The following is a 17959-nucleotide window of genomic DNA, read 5'->3' on the forward strand; positions in this document are numbered from 1 at the left end:
TCAGAGTTCCATTTATTTTGGGGGCAGATAATTAAGGTGCAGGAAATATTCCCCAGTGATTTTGCTGGGGATGGACATGTTAGCAGAAACACTCAAGTAGACTGTTGTGTTTCAATGACACCTAAAATAAAACATTACACTACTGCCAGCTTGAACTGTTGATGCAAGAAACCGACTCATAAGAGAAGGCAACATTTTTCCCATCTTGTATTGTCAAATTTTGGTGAGCCTGTGTAACCTGTAGCTCACGAACGCTGCACGTGGTGTGCTCTTCTGCTGCTTCAGGGTTCAATATGTTGTGCATTCAGAGATGCTCTTCTGCATACCTTGGTTGTAATGAGTAGTAATTTGAATTGTTCTTAGCCCAAAGCAGTCTGGCCATTCTCTTCTGACATAAATAAGTATTTTCTCCCACTGAACTGCCGTTCGCTGGGTATTTCCCCTAGGAAACAATAAAGTATTCTGATTCTGATTCTGATTTTCTCTTTTTCAGATCATTCTCTCCAAACCCTAGAGCTGCACTGATTTGCTGCAGCGTGGTGGTTGTCGTAAATGTGCAGTTGAACAGAGCTACAAAACAAAGCAGCTCCTGAGTTTATAGTTAACAGACCAGCTGATTACTGAAAAAAGTGGTAGCAACATCATATAGATTGTAGTTTTAATAAACGGCCACTAGGAAGGGACAAAACTCTGCCATAGACATCACTTAGATTTCAATATTGCATACTCTTTGACAATAGCTAGTGGTGTGTAATTATTATTTTATGGAAAAAGGTAAAGCTCCATGGTTTAAAATGCTTTTACTGTGGAACTTGAGAGTATGGAGGCACCGCTGCAATCTGAAAGACAATCTTTCAATCAGGAATAATACCAGTATGTAAAACACTGTTTAAATGGCGCCTGGAATATTGTTCTGATCGGGATCAAAGGGAAATGCAAATGCTTCAGTTAAATCCTCTTCCTCCTGTGTGTTAATTTGAACAATACAGTCACTATGGGGTACATTTTATTGTGTAAATCATGTCAGTCGTGATAAAATGTTATTTTCCAAAGAGACAAGTAAGCCAAATTAATGATAATTTATTTATAAAACATCTCTAAGGTGGAAGTCATGTTAGAAGAAAGGAATGGAGCACTGCTTCAGTGTAATACTGAGTGTGAATGTGTGTGTGTGTGTGTGTGTGTGCACAGCATGAGTCACCCTGCCTGCCTGTGATTGGATGGTAGTTTATGGGTGAGGGAGGAGAAAGAGAGCCTTTGGGGGCCGTCTGTCAATCTCTCCTCTGCTCCATTCACACATTCATCTGCATGCAGCGTCATGAGAGAGACAGAGGAAGTGAGCGAGATCTCATTCATAAAAAAAAGAGAAAGTTCATTCATACACGCTGCACAATCCTGCTGCGCCTCAGAAAGAAAAGACAGAGGGGAGGAAAGTTGATGTGAAGGTGAAGCTGGGAGCCTGGCAACTGACTGAGAAAGTGTGTGGGTCAGTAGGATGGGGCTGTACTCTGCATGACTAGAGTGGAGCAGACTGGACTGTAGACTTAACAGGACATCCCAGAGTCCTACAGTGGTGAGTTGAATCTGCGCAGCAGGATTCCCTTTAAATGATCTGACGACAGAGCGCACCCGACACAAAGATAGTTTTCAGACGGTCCTGAAACCTGATGTTATTTCTTCATCTCCTTTTACCAAAATCTTTAGTTAAACTTCTTTAACGGTGACCTGAATTTTCAAGTTTCTTTTTTTTTTTTACATTTATTTCAGTGTTCTCCTTTGCTCTGTTTCCTGATTATGAGAGAGCAAACCTTATCCAGGTTCAAATCACAGACGGGACTCCTACCAGGCAGGTCGCTTAATCAGTACAATGAAAATCACAGTGCGGCTGATTTGATTCTGACACTTTCTTTTTCATCTTCTACAGGTATGCTGAAGCGTACGAAATACAGTCGACTGCGCAACGATTCTCCAACATCTCTGGAGGAGAACCCCCAGAGAATGTTGCCCCTGAAGCAGGACCTTTGCTTAGACTCTGAATTCAGTCAGCTGGGACTTGGGATAACTACACACCATGGACCATCCACCCTGAGGGATTTCATCCCCCGCATGGCCAACATCCGACTGCAAAGCCCTATTTCCCGGCAAGGCCTAAAAGGACAGACAGACACAGCCAGAGGCAGAAGCATCAGTGCCCCTACTGACAAACCCTTGTCCAGAACAGAGTGGGGTTCAGGAAGTAATGAGGGATTTTGCACTCACCCTTCCCTCAACGCTCCCCTATCCACAGGCCAAAATCTAATTCACCCTGCTTTGCTGTGCACAAAAAGACCTATCACCCTACATCGGATGGCAAGCCTTCCTTGGACCCCTGGATATCCTCCCTGCTCACATCACAGAGGTGGTCTGTGCTGTGTGAAGATTTCCTCTGCAAAAGGTGATCGTACAGTGGTGGGGACAGGAAGCAGAGCAGTTCACCATCACATCAAGGTACCTGACCCTGCACATGTGCATGATCAGATAGAGTAAACCAACATTTTACTTGCCCAAGTAATTCATATTCTTAATTTTGTTAATGTGTGTAGAAATTACCAAAATGCTGTGTAAGCTCCTTTTTTCTGCACTATGCAACAAAGTCCTCATAACCTAAAGATATGCCAGATTTCAGCAGTGTTAAATTACTGTTTACTTGCTGCCAGGGCCAAAATAAATACACACACGTGAACATAGAAAACACACATATGCATACACTCTCTGCTCTATCCACACCGTCACACTCACAGTCACTCCCCTCCTCAGTTAGAGCCTCCTATGTAGGCAGTAGTGACTCATCCTAGCTCTCTGCTTCCCTTTAGTTCAGTCCTGTTATGTGTGTGAATGCATGTGTGTGAATATATCTAGTATCAGCATGCTGTCCTAGAGCAGAACCCATCTTGTCCCGATGGCAGAGGTGTGTCCACACAGGCCTGTGAGCTGACCACTGGTGGAAATGAGAATGGACTGTCTAATTGACCTCTATAAACAAGCATACACATATATTTCTTCTGCCCGCTCACCCCACCCATGTATACACATATTGATTTAAGTCTGGTTTTTATCAATGGACTTACTCATCCTGCCTCCAGCCTATGAGGTCTGCGATACTGAATTTCCTGCCCAGTAGAAGTGGGACTCGTCATAGTGTATTTGAGCACATGGCCTGAATATTGCCTGGTTGCTTCTCTGTCTTCCTCACATCTATATAGACTGATAAATTCAGTTACAGTCAGATACATGTCAACATTCACCTCAACTCTGAGTTGTCTGGCATTCTAATAAGCTAAAATAAGACTGTAAAGATTGTACTAGCTACTTGTCGCATGGTTAGAATCTGCTGACAGGTTGCACATTAAAATGTAGTACTGTCCTCACAGCTTTTACTTTCTGCTCACTTGCTTTGCTTAAAACTGCCATCTTGCTTTTGCTTTTGTAAGCTTGAGACTTACTTATTTCTTGGGTATTCCAATCAAAATTTGCTACAAAGATTTTAAAGGTTAGTTTTGGGCAGTAATAACTCAAAGTAATCACTACCTCCGTCAAGGACTGTGTGCCTGTCATTCAGTTTTAATTTTTAAATGTTATTTATAATGTTATTTGTAGGGTAAAGACCCTACAATAATACAGAGAAAACTCCAACAACGAGCAAGTACAGGAAGAAAAATTCCCTTTAAAATGGAAGAAACTACAAACTTCTTAAACTAAGAACAAATATAAATATATACAAAGTACAACAGTATTCCCTTTAAAGTAAATACTGCACAGAGAGTGAGCTGCCTTAGCAGAGGTTTATGCTTTCAGAGGTCTTCTTGTTTTGTATGATTTTATCAGTCTTTCACTTTGTTGTGGAAGGATTTTGACCCACTCTTCTTTATAAGGTTGCTTCAGTTCATTGAGGTTTGTTGGCATTCGTTCATGCACAGCTCTCTTAAGTTTCCAATACAGCATTTTCTGTTGTGTTGCATTCTGGACTTTTGGTTGTTGCAGCACTTTTAGTCTTTTCTTTTTCAGCAATTCTGTTGTAGATTTGCTGCTGTCCTTGAGATTATTGTTCTGTTACTTCACCCAATTTTGTCCAAACTTTAGCTGTTGCACAGATGGCCTCATATTTGACTCCTAAATATGTTGCTATACAGAGGAGTTTATGGTTGACTCAGTGACTGCAAGGTGTTCCGGTACTTTGGCTACAAAACAAACCCAAATCTTCACCCCTCCACAGCTTTGCTTGACAGTAGGTATGAGCTGTGTTTGCTGATATGCTGTGTTTGAATTTTGACAATCATTGTGCATCATGGCCACACATTTCTGCTTTGGACTTGTCTGGCCATTGTCCCTAATGTCTTGTGGTTTTTGCAGATGGAACTTTGCAAACCTAAGCCACGCTGCCATGTTATTTTTAGAGAGAAGAGGCTTTCTCTTGGCAATCACTCAAAACAAACTTGTTCGGTCCTTTTCTAATTGTACTGTCATGAACTTTAACATTTCACATCCTAACTGAGATCTGTAGTGTCCTGTGAAATCTCTTTAAGCATCACTTAAAGAACCCTGGGGTACTTTCTTTTGAATAACTAAAATACCTTTATTTTAATAGCATGGCCATATATAACCAACAGACAAACAAAAACAACAACTCCAATGTGTTTCAGAATACATTCCTTAAGAAGTTAAACCGATTTCAGGAAAACAATGACATAATTTGGATATGAACTTTAAAATTCTGCTCTGCGTATCTAATTTATTGATTGTTTTCAAACTAGCATTTCCATCCTGTCTCACGTGTTCTATTACACATTTTTTTTAAACAAAATTCCCATTCCCAGCCACAAAACTCTAAGAACGCACATGGATGGAACTTAAATGACTTAAACACAACAATGCATAAAACCACTTTCTCTCTCTATCAGCTTTCTAGAACCTTCTCAAAGGCCCAGTTATTTCCATTCCTCTTGACTCGTTACAGCTATGTGTAAATCTATGTTGTCTGCCGCAAATCAGCTCATGAACTTTTCACCTTTTCTGCAGAATCATTTTCTTCCATCATAAAAACTAAAAGTGAGGATGCAATAACAGAGGAAATTCATGAAAAGTGACCAGACTCCTGTAAGAGTGTTGTGTTTCTTTAATATATTTTAATTGTTGTTGAAAGTGCCCACCTCAGAGTCCTCAGGACTCTGTTGGATGTTCCTGAGACTTTTATTACTATTATTATTATTATAATATATTTTTCCATTGTTTTTTTTTCTGTGTGTTTTTCTAGTACATGGGTAGTGTGGAAGTGACCCAGTCCATGAGAACCCTTGACTTTGATACAAGAATGCAAGTTACACGGTAGGAGGTCCTCTCTGCACCCCTTTCTAACAAACACAAACAAACACAAATACGAATATATACATCTAATGATATAATACATGAACGTATAATACATGCAACATAATCCTGACTGCAGGGGAATGCCATATATGGATTAGTTGTTGTTTCGCTTGCACACAGATAAGGAAAAAAAGCGAGCAAAATTGCTTTATCCTGAACTCATTTAACATATATTTGCCAAGCTAACCATGTGTAGCTTATTTCAAAAATGTTTCAAAGAGGGAAATCAAATTAAATGTATAATATTTCATAAACGGGGCTTTCTCCTCATCATTTGATATTGAAATCCTAGTGCAGGATGCCATAACACAGCCCTCTCTGTTTACAGCAGCGCTGTTGAATGATGGAGCAGAAAATCCAATTAGATGAATTTCCTCCTAATGATCCCTCAGTCTTATTAAAAGAGAGAGAGGGAGACAGACCTCAATCCAATTCATACAATGTGTTTTCAAGAAGAAAAACGGTCTTCCTGGAAATCAGCATTGCTTCCTAGGTAGTGGGATGTTCCATTCGTGCGCGTGGGGGTGTTTTTTTGCTTTGCCCTCGCTGACCCAAGCGTCAGAGATACAATCTCAGCTCAGATTGACTTGATAAAAAAAGAAACATACCAGGAATATTTTGAAGTGTTACTGCTTTAACAGTGCAGATGGAAGTTTGTGATCAGCTATTCTAGTTATGTTTTTTTTTTTTGTTGTTCTTCTGTAATTTTTTCTTCACTACAGTGATTATTGCAAGTTATCCTTAAAAGAAGGATTTAAATATTATGAGCTTATAAGTTACAAGAAAACTGAATTTGTAAAAAAGCTCAAACAAAAGCAAATTAACAAAATCAACATCTTGCAACTAGTTAGACTTCTTAAAAATAAAGATGAGGAGGATTTCGTAACTCTGTAAAAGGCCACGTGGGCAATGGCAAGCAGCGCAACAATTTAATAATGTTTCTAAATGCAAAATTGCAAAGAATTGGAAGATTTCATCATATCATTAAAGGATTCCAAGAATCCAGAGAGACATTAGCGAAGGACAAGGCCAAAAACCAATATTGAAAGGGTGTGATCTTCAAGACCTCAGGCAGCACTGCATTAAAAATAGACAATTTTTTTAAAAATAGACAATACACAGATTTTATAGTGGAAATCCATGTGTGAGCAGCTGAAACTCACTGTTAGTGTAGACAGTTTGTGTCCTGGTCCACAAATGCAAATTGAAAATATGCCATACAATTAAAAACAAACTAAGAAACAAACAAAAGCAGTTTAAAAAAAAAAGATCCATAAAGGCCGCTTCTTTGAGCAAAACTCATTTAAGATGGAGCGCAGATCACCTGCCTCCATCTCATCCTCCATCCTCCTTTGTCATACCAATCTGCATGTCCTCCTTCACTACATCCCTGAAACTTCTCTGCAGTCATCCTCTTTTCCTCCTGCCTGCAGCTCTATCTTCAATATCCAGTATATCCACTATACCTGCCCTCTACTCTCAATACACATTACAATGTTGTCTGGAAACAGTATAGTCCACAGAGACTCCTGCCTGACCTCATCTGTCAACCTGTGCATCATCACTACAACCTCAGGTCTCAGAGCTGATCCCTGACGTAATCCGATCCCAACCTTGAACCTGTTTTTCACTCCAGCTGCACACCTCACCACTGTCTCGCTGTCTAACCTGCTGCACATCCTTTCCAGCTCCATCTCTCTGCCTCTGCCAATTTATACAAGTTTTCGAATCTTGCATTCAACTCACTATAAGCTTTTTCCTTTGCCTTTCTTTTTTTACTTCTCTCTTTCCTCCCAGTGCTCCTGTCCACTTTCTTATTTCCCTGATATCCCACTTTTTCTTTGCTAATCTATTCCTTGGAATATTTTCCTGTACTTCCTCATTCCACCACCAGGTCTCCTTGTCCTCTATCCTCCATCCAGAGAATACACCAAAGACCTTTTTTGGACTTTCCCTAAGTACTACAGCTGTTCTATTCCAGTCATCTGGTACCTCTTCTCAACCGACCAACTCTCTCAACATTCTTCTTTCTTTATTTCTTTCTCATTTAATCCTTGGCTCTGTCTTCACAAACTCTTTTTCTTGATTTCCAAAGTAATCCTTCAGACTACTAACCAATGCTGCCTGGCACATTCAGCCCTGCCACCACCCTGCAGTCTCCTATCTCTTTCAGGCTGCAGCTTTTTCATAAGATGTAGTCCACCTGTGTTCATCTTCTTCCACTTATATACATTACCCTATGTTCCTCTCTTTTGTTGAAGTACATGTTTACCACAGAATATTAACCAAAAATTCAGAAAAAGTTATTAATTGACTTGCGTGTAATTGAGTGAAATAAGTATTTAATCACCCAGCCAGAATTCTTGCTCCTACGATTAGCTGTGTGCACATGTAACACACAGATTACAATCAGTTACGGATACTCCTGATCTCATCTTGTTATGGACAAGACCAAATACCTGTCAATGGACATCAGGGACAAGATTTTAGACCAGCACAAAGCTGGAATGGGCTACAAGACCATCAGCAAGAAGCTCAGTGTGAAGGTGACAACTCTTGCTGCGATTATTCAGAAATGGAAGAAATTTAAAATGACCATCAGTTGCCCCTGGTCTGCAGCTCCATGCAAGATCTTACCTCACAGGGTGAGGATGATCCTGAGAAAGATGGCGAATCAGCTCAAAACTACACTGGAGGAGCTTGTTAATAATCCTAAGACACTTGGGACCGCAGTCACCAAGAACACTGTTAGGAACACACTGCGATATGCTGCACAGTGGATTGAAGTCTTGCAGCACATGCTCAACAAGGCACGTGAACAGGCTCGTATTAAGTGAACATTTAAATGATTCAGAGAAGGACTGGGAGAAAGTGCTGAGATTGGGGGAAGAGAAATGCTGAGCATGTGTGCAAACTTAGTGACCAACTACAAGAAATGTCTTATCAGTGTGCATGCCAACAAGGGTTTCTCCACCAAGTACTAAGTCATGTTTGGCTTTTGAATCAAATACTCACAATGACATGCAGATAAAAGGATACCTTTTGTGTAATATGTTGGGGTTGTTTTTTTTTTTGGTTGTGTGTACTAAATGTACTCCAAAACTAAAGTAATAAAGTATTGCATTTGAGTAAGTATATTTGGTTACATTCTTCCAGCAGTGCATGTATATGTTCTTTCTGCAGTGTAGTTTTCTTCCTCTCACATGCACATCACATGTCAGCAGGGCACAGCAGATCACATACAAAGGTATCTCTGTGTTACTGTGTGCATGTGCTTATGTACATGCTGATCTGTATCTATGTGTTTGTGTGCAGAGAGGCAATCAGCAGACTTTGTGCGAGGACATTGCTCAAAACAGCAGTGAAAACTAAAAGGGTAAGGCTTGTGTACACAGACAGGCACACACTCATACTCACACACTCTCTCTTTCTGGCACATTCAGCTGGAATAACAGTGGTTTTTGTCATCATTAGCCTGTTTGCAAGGGACTGTCTTCTGTTCTGGGTCAAACCAACCTGCAGTTTTCTGGAAGAAGGATCATCCTCACTGTCTCCACCGACAGTATGACTCTAATCGCTGCCTCCTCCTTACAGGTGACAGTCTCAGCATGTTAAACCCCATCAAAACAGCCTCATGTCAGGTTTATTGGCAAACCTTTCTGCTATTGTATCATTTCCTCTTTTCTCTTTCACAGAAGATTGCCCACCACCCCATGCAGACCATTTCATTTGCCTCCGGTGGAGATTCAGTATGTTCATATTCTCAAATCTTTCCCCTTGTACACGTTGATGATCAGATAGGGACACAAACAGGGTAGCAAGAGCACAATCACACACACAGTGAGTAATTTGATTTAGTCTGATTATTGCATGGTGTACTACCATTTATGGAGGATTAAATCATTTCCTGCCTCAACTCTTGATCATTCTGCTCTTTTAATTAGTGGTACAAGGTCAGGATCTGAAAGCATGCTACAAATGAAACTTCAGACTTTGGCAAAAATGTCTAAACATTCCCTTGTGATTAATTTTAATGAATACGATTTATGCAAAGAACCTCTGATATTCAACAGTATATTATCCCCAGCATTCAGAATGTGCTGGGGGTATACTGACCTTTATTTTGTTAAATTTAATTTGGATTCTTCATTCTTGGGAGTGTGTGACGTGAATGTTTTGCCTGTTTCAGAAGCGAAGCCTTCCAGAAAAGTTTGAGAACCACCTCCTTAAGTGTTTAAAGCTTGTTGGTACTATATAAAAGAGCTGGCAAATGTAAAATATATTTTTTTATTTGATGGGTTATTTCTGCTAGAACTGTAGCAGTGATTAATCATGTGACTGCTTGTGAGTTTTCTCTTAAGGATTACTCTTTCAAGTCGGAGTCATTTAATAAATGTGTCTGTTTACGGTTTTACCCTTAATTTGGCTCATTGTAAAACTCTTGAATGTAATTCTTGTGCTAATTAATTGCTAAAGGCAACAAATCATGAAATCCTTTCCTGTGACTTATGCACTCATCAGAGCTAACTGCTTTCATCATCTTTACACCTTGCCAAGCGCTTATCAGACTAATTACTCAGGTCTATTCTTCTTAATTTGTTTCCTTCTGTGCGCACATATATCCGCATGACAGGATTCAAGTTATTTGGCCTGAGTGAAAATTTCCTGTGCCCTAAAAATGTGTGTAATGAACATAAAAATCAATGCAGATCTGTCTGTAGGGCATGTGGTTATTAGCTGCTGTCTAGGTCAAACTGTATTTTGGTTGGCATTTTAGTTCAAACAAAGATTCACTACAAATCATGTGCAGAAATATACACTGACTAAAGATGAGAGAAAATAAGAAGGTAGTTACTCTCTGGGAAAGACAACACCAGCAAAGCTGTGGATGGGATTATAGCTCACTGTTTTTAATTAATTAGCCATACTAATCTTGTAGTGTGCTCTAAGCCTCTGCTCAGCTGGCTTGGGCACATGAAAGATAGCAAGGGGGAATTAAATTCAGTGTGACACAGAAGCTTTATGGTGAACCATATTTAGCTTACTGTGCTCTTGTATTAGGCTGAACTCTTCAGATGAAGCATACACGTGGATGAGCATTAACTGAAAATGATGAGTGAAAATATAAATTGAAATTGAGCTTTCCACATGGAAAAAGTCTGTCGAGTCATTTTTTGCATTTATAATTTATACAAATGCCTGTTATTGTTTTTTTTCTCTCAATTTGTTTACAGGACATGGCAGATTACATTGCTTATGTAGCTAAAGACCTTGCCAATGACAGAGGTATGAGAGAGAGTTTGCTTTGAGCTGGCCTTACACTCAAATTTCAATTTACTGATTGTTAGGAAAATAATGTTTGACTTTTCCTCTCTATGGCAGCCTGTCACATCCTGGAGTGTCCCGAGGGTCAAGCCACTGAGGTTATCAACAGCATCGGTCAGGCCTTTGAGACGCGCTTCCGCCACCTTCTCAGCCAGACACCATCGGTCCTGTCCACCAGTTCCAGGTTATAGCTCTTACATGTATATATGTGAATATATATATATATATATATATATATATATATATATATATATATGCATGTGTGTATATATACATAAATATTATAGTATATAATGGATTTGCTATTAAATATAGAAACAATATTATGCAGTATTTACTGTATGGGGCAGGGATAGTGGTGGTGGCCCCATGATCGGAAGATCGGGAGTTCAAAATCCACTGAACAGCTACCCTAAAGTACCCCTGAGCAAGTTACCATCCCTACACACTGCTCCCCGGGCGCCCAATGGCTGCCCACTGCTTCACAGAGTGAATGGGTTAAATGCAGAGAGGAATTTCCCCACGGGGATCAATAAAGTATACATTATTATATTATTATTATTATTATTATGTCAGTGACTCTGAGTGAATTCATATGTACATATAAATATAGCTGAATATATGTGTATATGTATGATTGTATATAGTGCCATAAGTATTGGCCCCCGTCCTGATGTTTGCATATTTGTTACATTTAAATGCTTCAGATCAACAAATAAATTTTAATATGAGACAGAGAACCATAATAAATACCAAATGCAGTTTTTAAATTATAAGTTTGGTTTATTAGGGCTAAAAGCTATCCAAACCTACTGGGCCTTTGTGAAAAAGTAATTGCCCTCTAAATCTAATAACAGGTTGTGCCACCCTTGGCGACAAGAACTGCAATCAAGCACTCATGATAACTAGAATAACTGAGGTGTGGAGGAATTTTGGCCCACTCTTCTTAGAAGAATTGTTTTAATTCAGACATACTGTTCATGTTAAACAAGCATGATTTATGCTTAAGTATCTCAATCAGATAATTTTGGCCTAATGAAAGTCCAGACTTTGAATAACCCATCAATATTTTTTTGAACCATTCGGAGGTGGACTTTATGGTCTGTTGAAAAAACCAAAGCTTCATTAAGCTTCAGGGCACAAATTGATGTCCAAACGTTCTCCTTCAGGTATTTCTGCTAGAGAGCAGAATTCATGGTTCCATCAGTTTCAGCAAGTCCTCCTGAAGCAGCAACGCAGCCTCAGACCACCACACTACCACCGACATGTTTGGGGCACAAACCTTCCAAAAAGTTCAGCTTTTATCTCATCGGTCCACAGAATATTTTTCCAAAAGTCTTGGGGGTCATCAAGATGCTAATTGGCAAATGTGAGATGAGCCTGTGTGCCTTCCACTCCTGGGAAGGTTCACCACTATCTCTCACTATCTCACCCGGATATATGTAAATTAGTTTGTTTATCGGTTGTTTTTGAGATCTTTTAGCCTGTTTCACTTTGTCAGACAGGTTCTATTTAGGTGATTTGTTGATTCAGCAGGTCTGGCGGTAATCAGGCCTGGGCAAGTGAAACTGAACCCAGGTTTCAAAAAAATGTGATTAATTACAGTTAATTCATGGTTTAGCAAGGGAAGGCATATCAGGCAAACCAGGGTATCTTTATCTGATATTAAAATGTATCTGTCTTTTCTGTCCTTCCTTCCTTCTACCAATACCTCAACACTATGTGTATATTCAGACCGGCACTGAGAATCTGTCACAAATGGTGCCCAGAAGAGTTAATAATAAACCAAAAGGCAAACCGGGAAGGAGAATTCAGTGAACACCGTGACTACTACAATGTGACCCCAGGAGACCCAGGTGGAATAAAAGACTTTCAGGTCACAGAAGAGGAGAGCAAAGAAGATGCTAACATTCACAGGGTAAGACTTACCTGTAACAGCAAAGCACTAATAATTTAGTCACTTGAGTTTGTGTATATAAAGACAGGACCTTTAACACAATTTGTTCAGAAAGAAAAAGTCCCCATTGTTGTTTTAAAAGCTTAAAACCACATCTCTTGGTGCTTTTCAGCATTTTTAAAGTGGTCGACTAGCATGAATACAGTTTAGTTTTTGATAGTTTTATGTGATAGCTTGTCACATTACAATTTGAAACATAATTATGTTGCAATGCATGAACTGCATTATTTAAACTTATATTGTATAGCAGCGGTCCCCAACCTTTTTTGCGCCACGGACCGGTTTATGCCCGACAATATTTTCACGGACCGGCCTTTAAGGTGTCGCGGATAAATACAACAAAATAAAACTAGCACCGGTACCGAAAAAAATTAGATTTATTCATAACACACGTGAAAAGACCCAGGAAAACCGAGTTAACGATAAAAACGATAACAAAATAACGCTGAAAACCGATAAAAACCCTGAAAACCATACATTTCACACCTGAGCCTCAACTCTCGCGGCCCGGTACCAAACGACTCACGGACCGGTACCAGTCCGAGGCCCGGGGGCTGGGGACCGCTGTTGTATAGGATGTACTGTAGACTATAATCACATCTATGGACTAAGTTCACAAACTTAGCATTGGCTAAAAGTTTTAGCATTTAGCCAACAGATAAGCTGGATCTACGCAGGCTCAATCTGATTACTTTGCAAATGCTTTTCCAGGAGACTTTGTAACTTATACAAGGTCATTTTTAAATGGCAGCCAAAACATGTGGGGGTTTTTTTTTGTGAAGAAATATAGAAATTATGTTATTATAATTAAATATGATAGAAGCAGGCACACAGTGCACTAACACATTTTATGGTCTTGTTATTGAGCACAAATGTTGATCCCAGAGGAGAAACACTTGAGCTACTTCTCACCAAACGTCACCTCACAAGTTTTCTTCACTTCCCAGAATTACCAGATGATAATTTCCTGTCATGACTGCTCATCTCTAAAATGTTACCAGCGCAGTTGCCCCTAAACACACACAGACGTTCAAACGTGCACAGCCAACAATATGTGTCTGGTGTGTATGACTCATGGTGTGCCATTGCAGGTCTGTTTCCCTCGGCCTGTTTCCCTTTATGAGAACTGCTCCATCACAGATGAGACTCCAGCTCCACCTGCAGGTGAAAATAAACTGCGTTATCCGAGTCCAGTTTCGAGTTTGTCCATATAATGCATGTGTGTCCCTCAAGTACAATTATGACTTCTATGCCTCTATGATTCAGAGGAAACTGTACTTTACTTTAACTTGGTTATTAAAAATCAAATAAAGTGAGCAGTGCTTCAATTGGGGTTTAAAACTGTTGCTTTTCAACTGTTATTTTCTTCCTCTATCTAATCTCCCTCAGATTTAGAGCAGTCTGAGGTCAATACTGAACAACGCTCTCTGCTCACTGAGACGCGGGTCCAGAAGCTGATCCAGGAAGAAGGATGGTTCCACGGCAGGTTGGTAATCAATATCTGTTTGACTATGAGTGATGCATCAAAATGCCGCTAATTCCAAGGTCATTCTCTCCCATGGAATTTTGTTTGTTTCATCCCAGGTTAGGAAGAGAGCAGGCGGAGTCGCTTCTCACCTGTAGCGGAGATTTCCTGGTCAGAGAGAGCAGCTCTGCCGCTGGTCAGTATGTACTCAGCGGTATGGAGGGAGCTACTGTGCGACACCTACTGCTGGTTGATCCACATGGACAGGTACAGCTCTGCTGGTGGAATTCAAATATTATTTAAAGAAGAGAAAGAAAGCAACTTTTAAGCATATTTTCCATTTATTGACCAGGTGCGGACCCGTGATCAGGTGTTTCTGAGTGTTGGCCACCTGGTGCGATTCCACATGGAGAATCAGATGCCCATTGTTTCTGGAAGCAGCGAGCTGTGCCTGAAACGGCCGATCCTGCAAACACACAAACATTCACAGACTGCCAGATGCATGGTCTTGAATTAGCAGTGGTTTTTGAGATGAAACACAGAGAGGCCTAGCAACAACAAAAAGAAGAAGAAGAACTTTTAAACTTTTAAACACTTTCAGCTGCCTCAAGAGAAGAGCACCCCTGGACATCATTTCCAGTGAGCTGTGATCATTTTTCCAAACTGTTGGGACAATTTTACATTATTTGCCCATTATATTATTTACTGTGTGTTTTGTTTTTTGTTTGAGTAAACTCTCAAGTCACTGCTTGTGCCTGTATTGAGAACAGCCTTTGGCCTGCAGAACATCCTGTCTCGCTCTCAGGCAGTTTGCTATTATTTACTCAGTGTCTCAACACAGTCTCTGGTGTTGGCAGGAAATAACCAGAATGTTGGCAGGCTTTCCAAATCCTTTTCTATATGCTATATTTGTCTCGTGTTCATTAGTTTTGATTTTCTTTTGTTTTTGTTCCCACTTTCCATGCTTAACTTGAGAAAAATAACTTTTCATCCCACTTGTTTGTTGCATACTGAATATGAAACTGCAGTGGTCTTTGTATCTAGAAGCCCCATCTAGGTCCACATTACATGTGGTTAAACACATCTTTGGGTCTTTTACAGAAGTGATTAAATCGGATTTTGTTGGTGATTTATTTGACGTTAAACCTCTAACCACAATAACAGAACTTTGTTTTGAAATCGTGTTGCAGTCCATCCAAGGGTTCCAGTCAATTCACGCCACAACAAAAAGGTATCAAACTAATGGAATTAGCTTAGAGTGACTAGGGATTCTACCACAAAATAAACAGTTCCTCACAACATTGCCCACATTATTATTCAATTTAGAAAAGCTAAAAGCATTCAGATGTCATTGTATTCACAATACCATTTAACTGAACAACTTGGTTGTATGGAAAATTTCTTTTTTTTCCCCATATACTACAAAAACCTTAGATACCCTGCATAGTTATGTGCTGTTATACACATACAGTCACCAGCCCCTTCATCATGCATTGCCAGGATGACGATGACGTTCAAACTGAGGATCAGAATGGGAAAGAAAGATGATTTAAGTAACTTTGAATGTGGCGTGGTTATTTTTGTCAGATGGGCTGGTCTTATTATTTCAGAAACTGCTGACTCACCGAGATTCTAGTTCTCATGTCAGAGGTCAGAGGAGAATGGCCAGACGCGCCGTGTCACAAAACTCAAATCATCTCAAATTGGTTTCTTGAGCATGACAGTGAGTTCACTCTACTCAAATGGCCTCAACAGGAACCAGATGTGAATCCAATAGAACACCACTGGGATGTAGTGGAATGGGAGATTCACATTGTGGATATGCAGGTGACAAATCGTCACATCCACATGTACATATAGTGATTTCGAATCATATTGGCATGCCATCCTATCAGGTCAGTAAGGATCAAACTCCCTGAGGAATGTTTCCAGCACCTTGTTGAATCTGTGCCATGAAGAATTAAAGCAGTTCTGAAGGTAAATGAAGGTTCAAGCCAGCAAGGTGTAATTAATTAAATGTCCAGTGAGTATATATGTGGATATATTTTTTTCAGTCTTCAGTACAAACATTATTTAACTGCCACTCCAGTTCCACTACTTCCACTATGTGTTGTACAGTTACTTTAAGTGCTTAGAACATGAAGCAAGAAACATACCTATAATTTGTAAGATGTAGTTATTACACATCACAAATTTGCATTTAAGAGACCTTCTTTCTTCATCAACCACATGGCAAATGCACTTTAGTTTGTTACACACTCAAATGATAAATATATACACTATACATTAATAAAACTGACATTGACTAACAAAGGGACTCTTTTGATGTCTACAATAAGGCAACGTTCCCATATAAACAATAGAAAGTTCTGTAGTTTGAAGGAGCTGAACTGAGAAGTGGAAGAAGAAGAAGAAGTTGAATTTATGGATGGTTCATCTTCTGTACTTCATGGGCTGAGCTCACATGGTGACGCTTGAAAGCAAGAGCCAATAAAATGTATTATTATTATTTTGTAAACTCCATGTTTAGGATCAGCATGATAATTGCAACAGGAATCCTGAAATTAGTTCTCCCAGAAAGTTCCATAAAGGTAAAAAATCACCAGCCCTGTTGTTTGGGTGAAGTTAATCACTCCAGATTCTGGCTGTTTTATTGAACATGATTAGGTTTGGCCTCGGGAGTTTTACTCTGTTTCATTATTTCACTAAATTTAAACACAACCAGCTTTTTGATTGTGATAGATAAAAAAGAAACATGGAAAAAAAAATATTCCCTTGCATTTCAAATAAGTGGCCTCAAATCATTTGGACAGAATTGAGCCCAACTTTTAAGAAAACCCCAGAACATCAAATCCTAGTCAAAAGGTGTGAATATCAAACCATTAATCACATTATCAGAAACACTGAAGTGTATTTATTTAACACATTATTACATATTCAGAGAAGAGCTTTGAATGACTTTCTAGAAGCCTGGAGAACTATTCCTGAAGACTGGTTAAAGAAATGACAAAAAGGCTGTCTAAGTTTTTACCTTATGTACTATATTTCCATGTATATTTGCAGATCTTTCAATAAATCCATTAACTTATTTTCCACTTGGAAAATATAAAGAAATCAACATTTTTACACAATGTGTGTTTCTTAAAAGTCATTATGATTTTTCATTTTATTTTTAATTTTGCATATAATATCTAATCAGGCTATTATTTCTTCTTTACTGAAAGAAAAAAAAGGATGTTTCACTGCATCCATGTTTCACTGGATGTTTCACACCACAAGGTGGCGCTATCAGTCTTTACAAGAGCTCTTCATCCTATACTATACCAGCACATTTCCCCTGATTGGTCAAATAGATCTGGGTAGTTTTCTAAAACTGTATCTCCATTTAATCTTATATGCAATATAAAGCAAATTCACAAGAGCTAAATACAAAGAGTGAAACCTTTTTGCATTTCAGTGTCTGTTTTAATGATATTCATACAGATGTGTCTGAAAAATCAGTGAAAATAGCTGGTAATAAACAGCCTATAACAACAACTGCAGCGCTGCTCCCTCAGATTTCAGCACCCTGTCATTTGTAGATTTCGGTGTAGTAAAAAGAAAATGACTGTATGCTCAAAGTATGCAGTGGACTGTTTGGGGCTATGCTGTGCTGCCCTCTCAGAGAGACTTGGAGGGTCTCACCCACACTAATCACCTTCAGCACTGTTTGCCAGGCAGAGACTGAGCAACAACTGGCGGTTGATGGGTAAATAAACTGCTCTGCCAATAACCGAGAGAAAAGCGACAAACACTGATAGGATATCTAA

General features: G+C 39.4%; 1 protein-coding gene across 4 annotated transcripts; it reads left to right on the forward strand.

The window, feature by feature from the left end:
• The first annotated feature begins 1341 nt into the window (after window positions 1-1341).
• LOC134635218 (SHC-transforming protein 1-like) lies at window positions 1342-15506 on the forward strand. 4 transcript variants are annotated; one of them, XM_063484653.1, is made up of 14 exons: window positions 1342-1573; window positions 1768-1846; window positions 1925-2487; window positions 5291-5361; window positions 8719-8779; window positions 8878-8997; window positions 9099-9152; window positions 10638-10689; window positions 10786-10912; window positions 12463-12646; window positions 13777-13849; window positions 14075-14171; window positions 14270-14417; window positions 14503-15506. In XM_063484653.1, the coding sequence occupies exons 2-14, from the start codon at window positions 1795-1797 to the stop codon at window positions 14665-14667; spliced, it is 1767 nt and encodes a 588-aa protein (XP_063340723.1). In that variant the 5' UTR covers window positions 1342-1573; window positions 1768-1794; the 3' UTR covers window positions 14668-15506. The 4 variants fall into 4 exon arrangements, with proteins under 4 accessions (XP_063340723.1, XP_063340785.1, XP_063340845.1 ...); XM_063484715.1 differs by having other exon boundaries at window positions 9102-9152; XM_063484775.1 differs by lacking the exon at window positions 1768-1846.
• Window positions 15507-17959: the final 2453 nt, after the last annotated feature.

This window comes from Pelmatolapia mariae, linkage group LG1 (assembly GCF_036321145.2).
Source record: "Pelmatolapia mariae isolate MD_Pm_ZW linkage group LG1, Pm_UMD_F_2, whole genome shotgun sequence".
NCBI classification, from domain to species: domain Eukaryota; kingdom Metazoa; phylum Chordata; class Actinopteri; order Cichliformes; family Cichlidae; genus Pelmatolapia; species Pelmatolapia mariae.

What these genes read in the sequence shown, in the direction of transcription:
- LOC134635218 (XM_063484653.1), top strand. Translation starts at nt 1,795, where the DNA reads ATGAGAGAGCAAACCTTATCCAGGTTCAAATCACAGACGGGACTCCTA. An exon ending in CAGCAGTGAAAACTAAAAGG is followed by an intron (nt 8,780 to 8,877) that starts GTAAGGCTTGTG and finishes TGTCATCATTAG; the next exon opens with CCTGTTTGCAAGGGACTGTC. An exon ending in GAAGGATGGTTCCACGGCAG is followed by an intron (nt 14,172 to 14,269) that starts GTTGGTAATCAA and finishes GTTTCATCCCAG; the next exon opens with GTTAGGAAGAGAGCAGGCGG.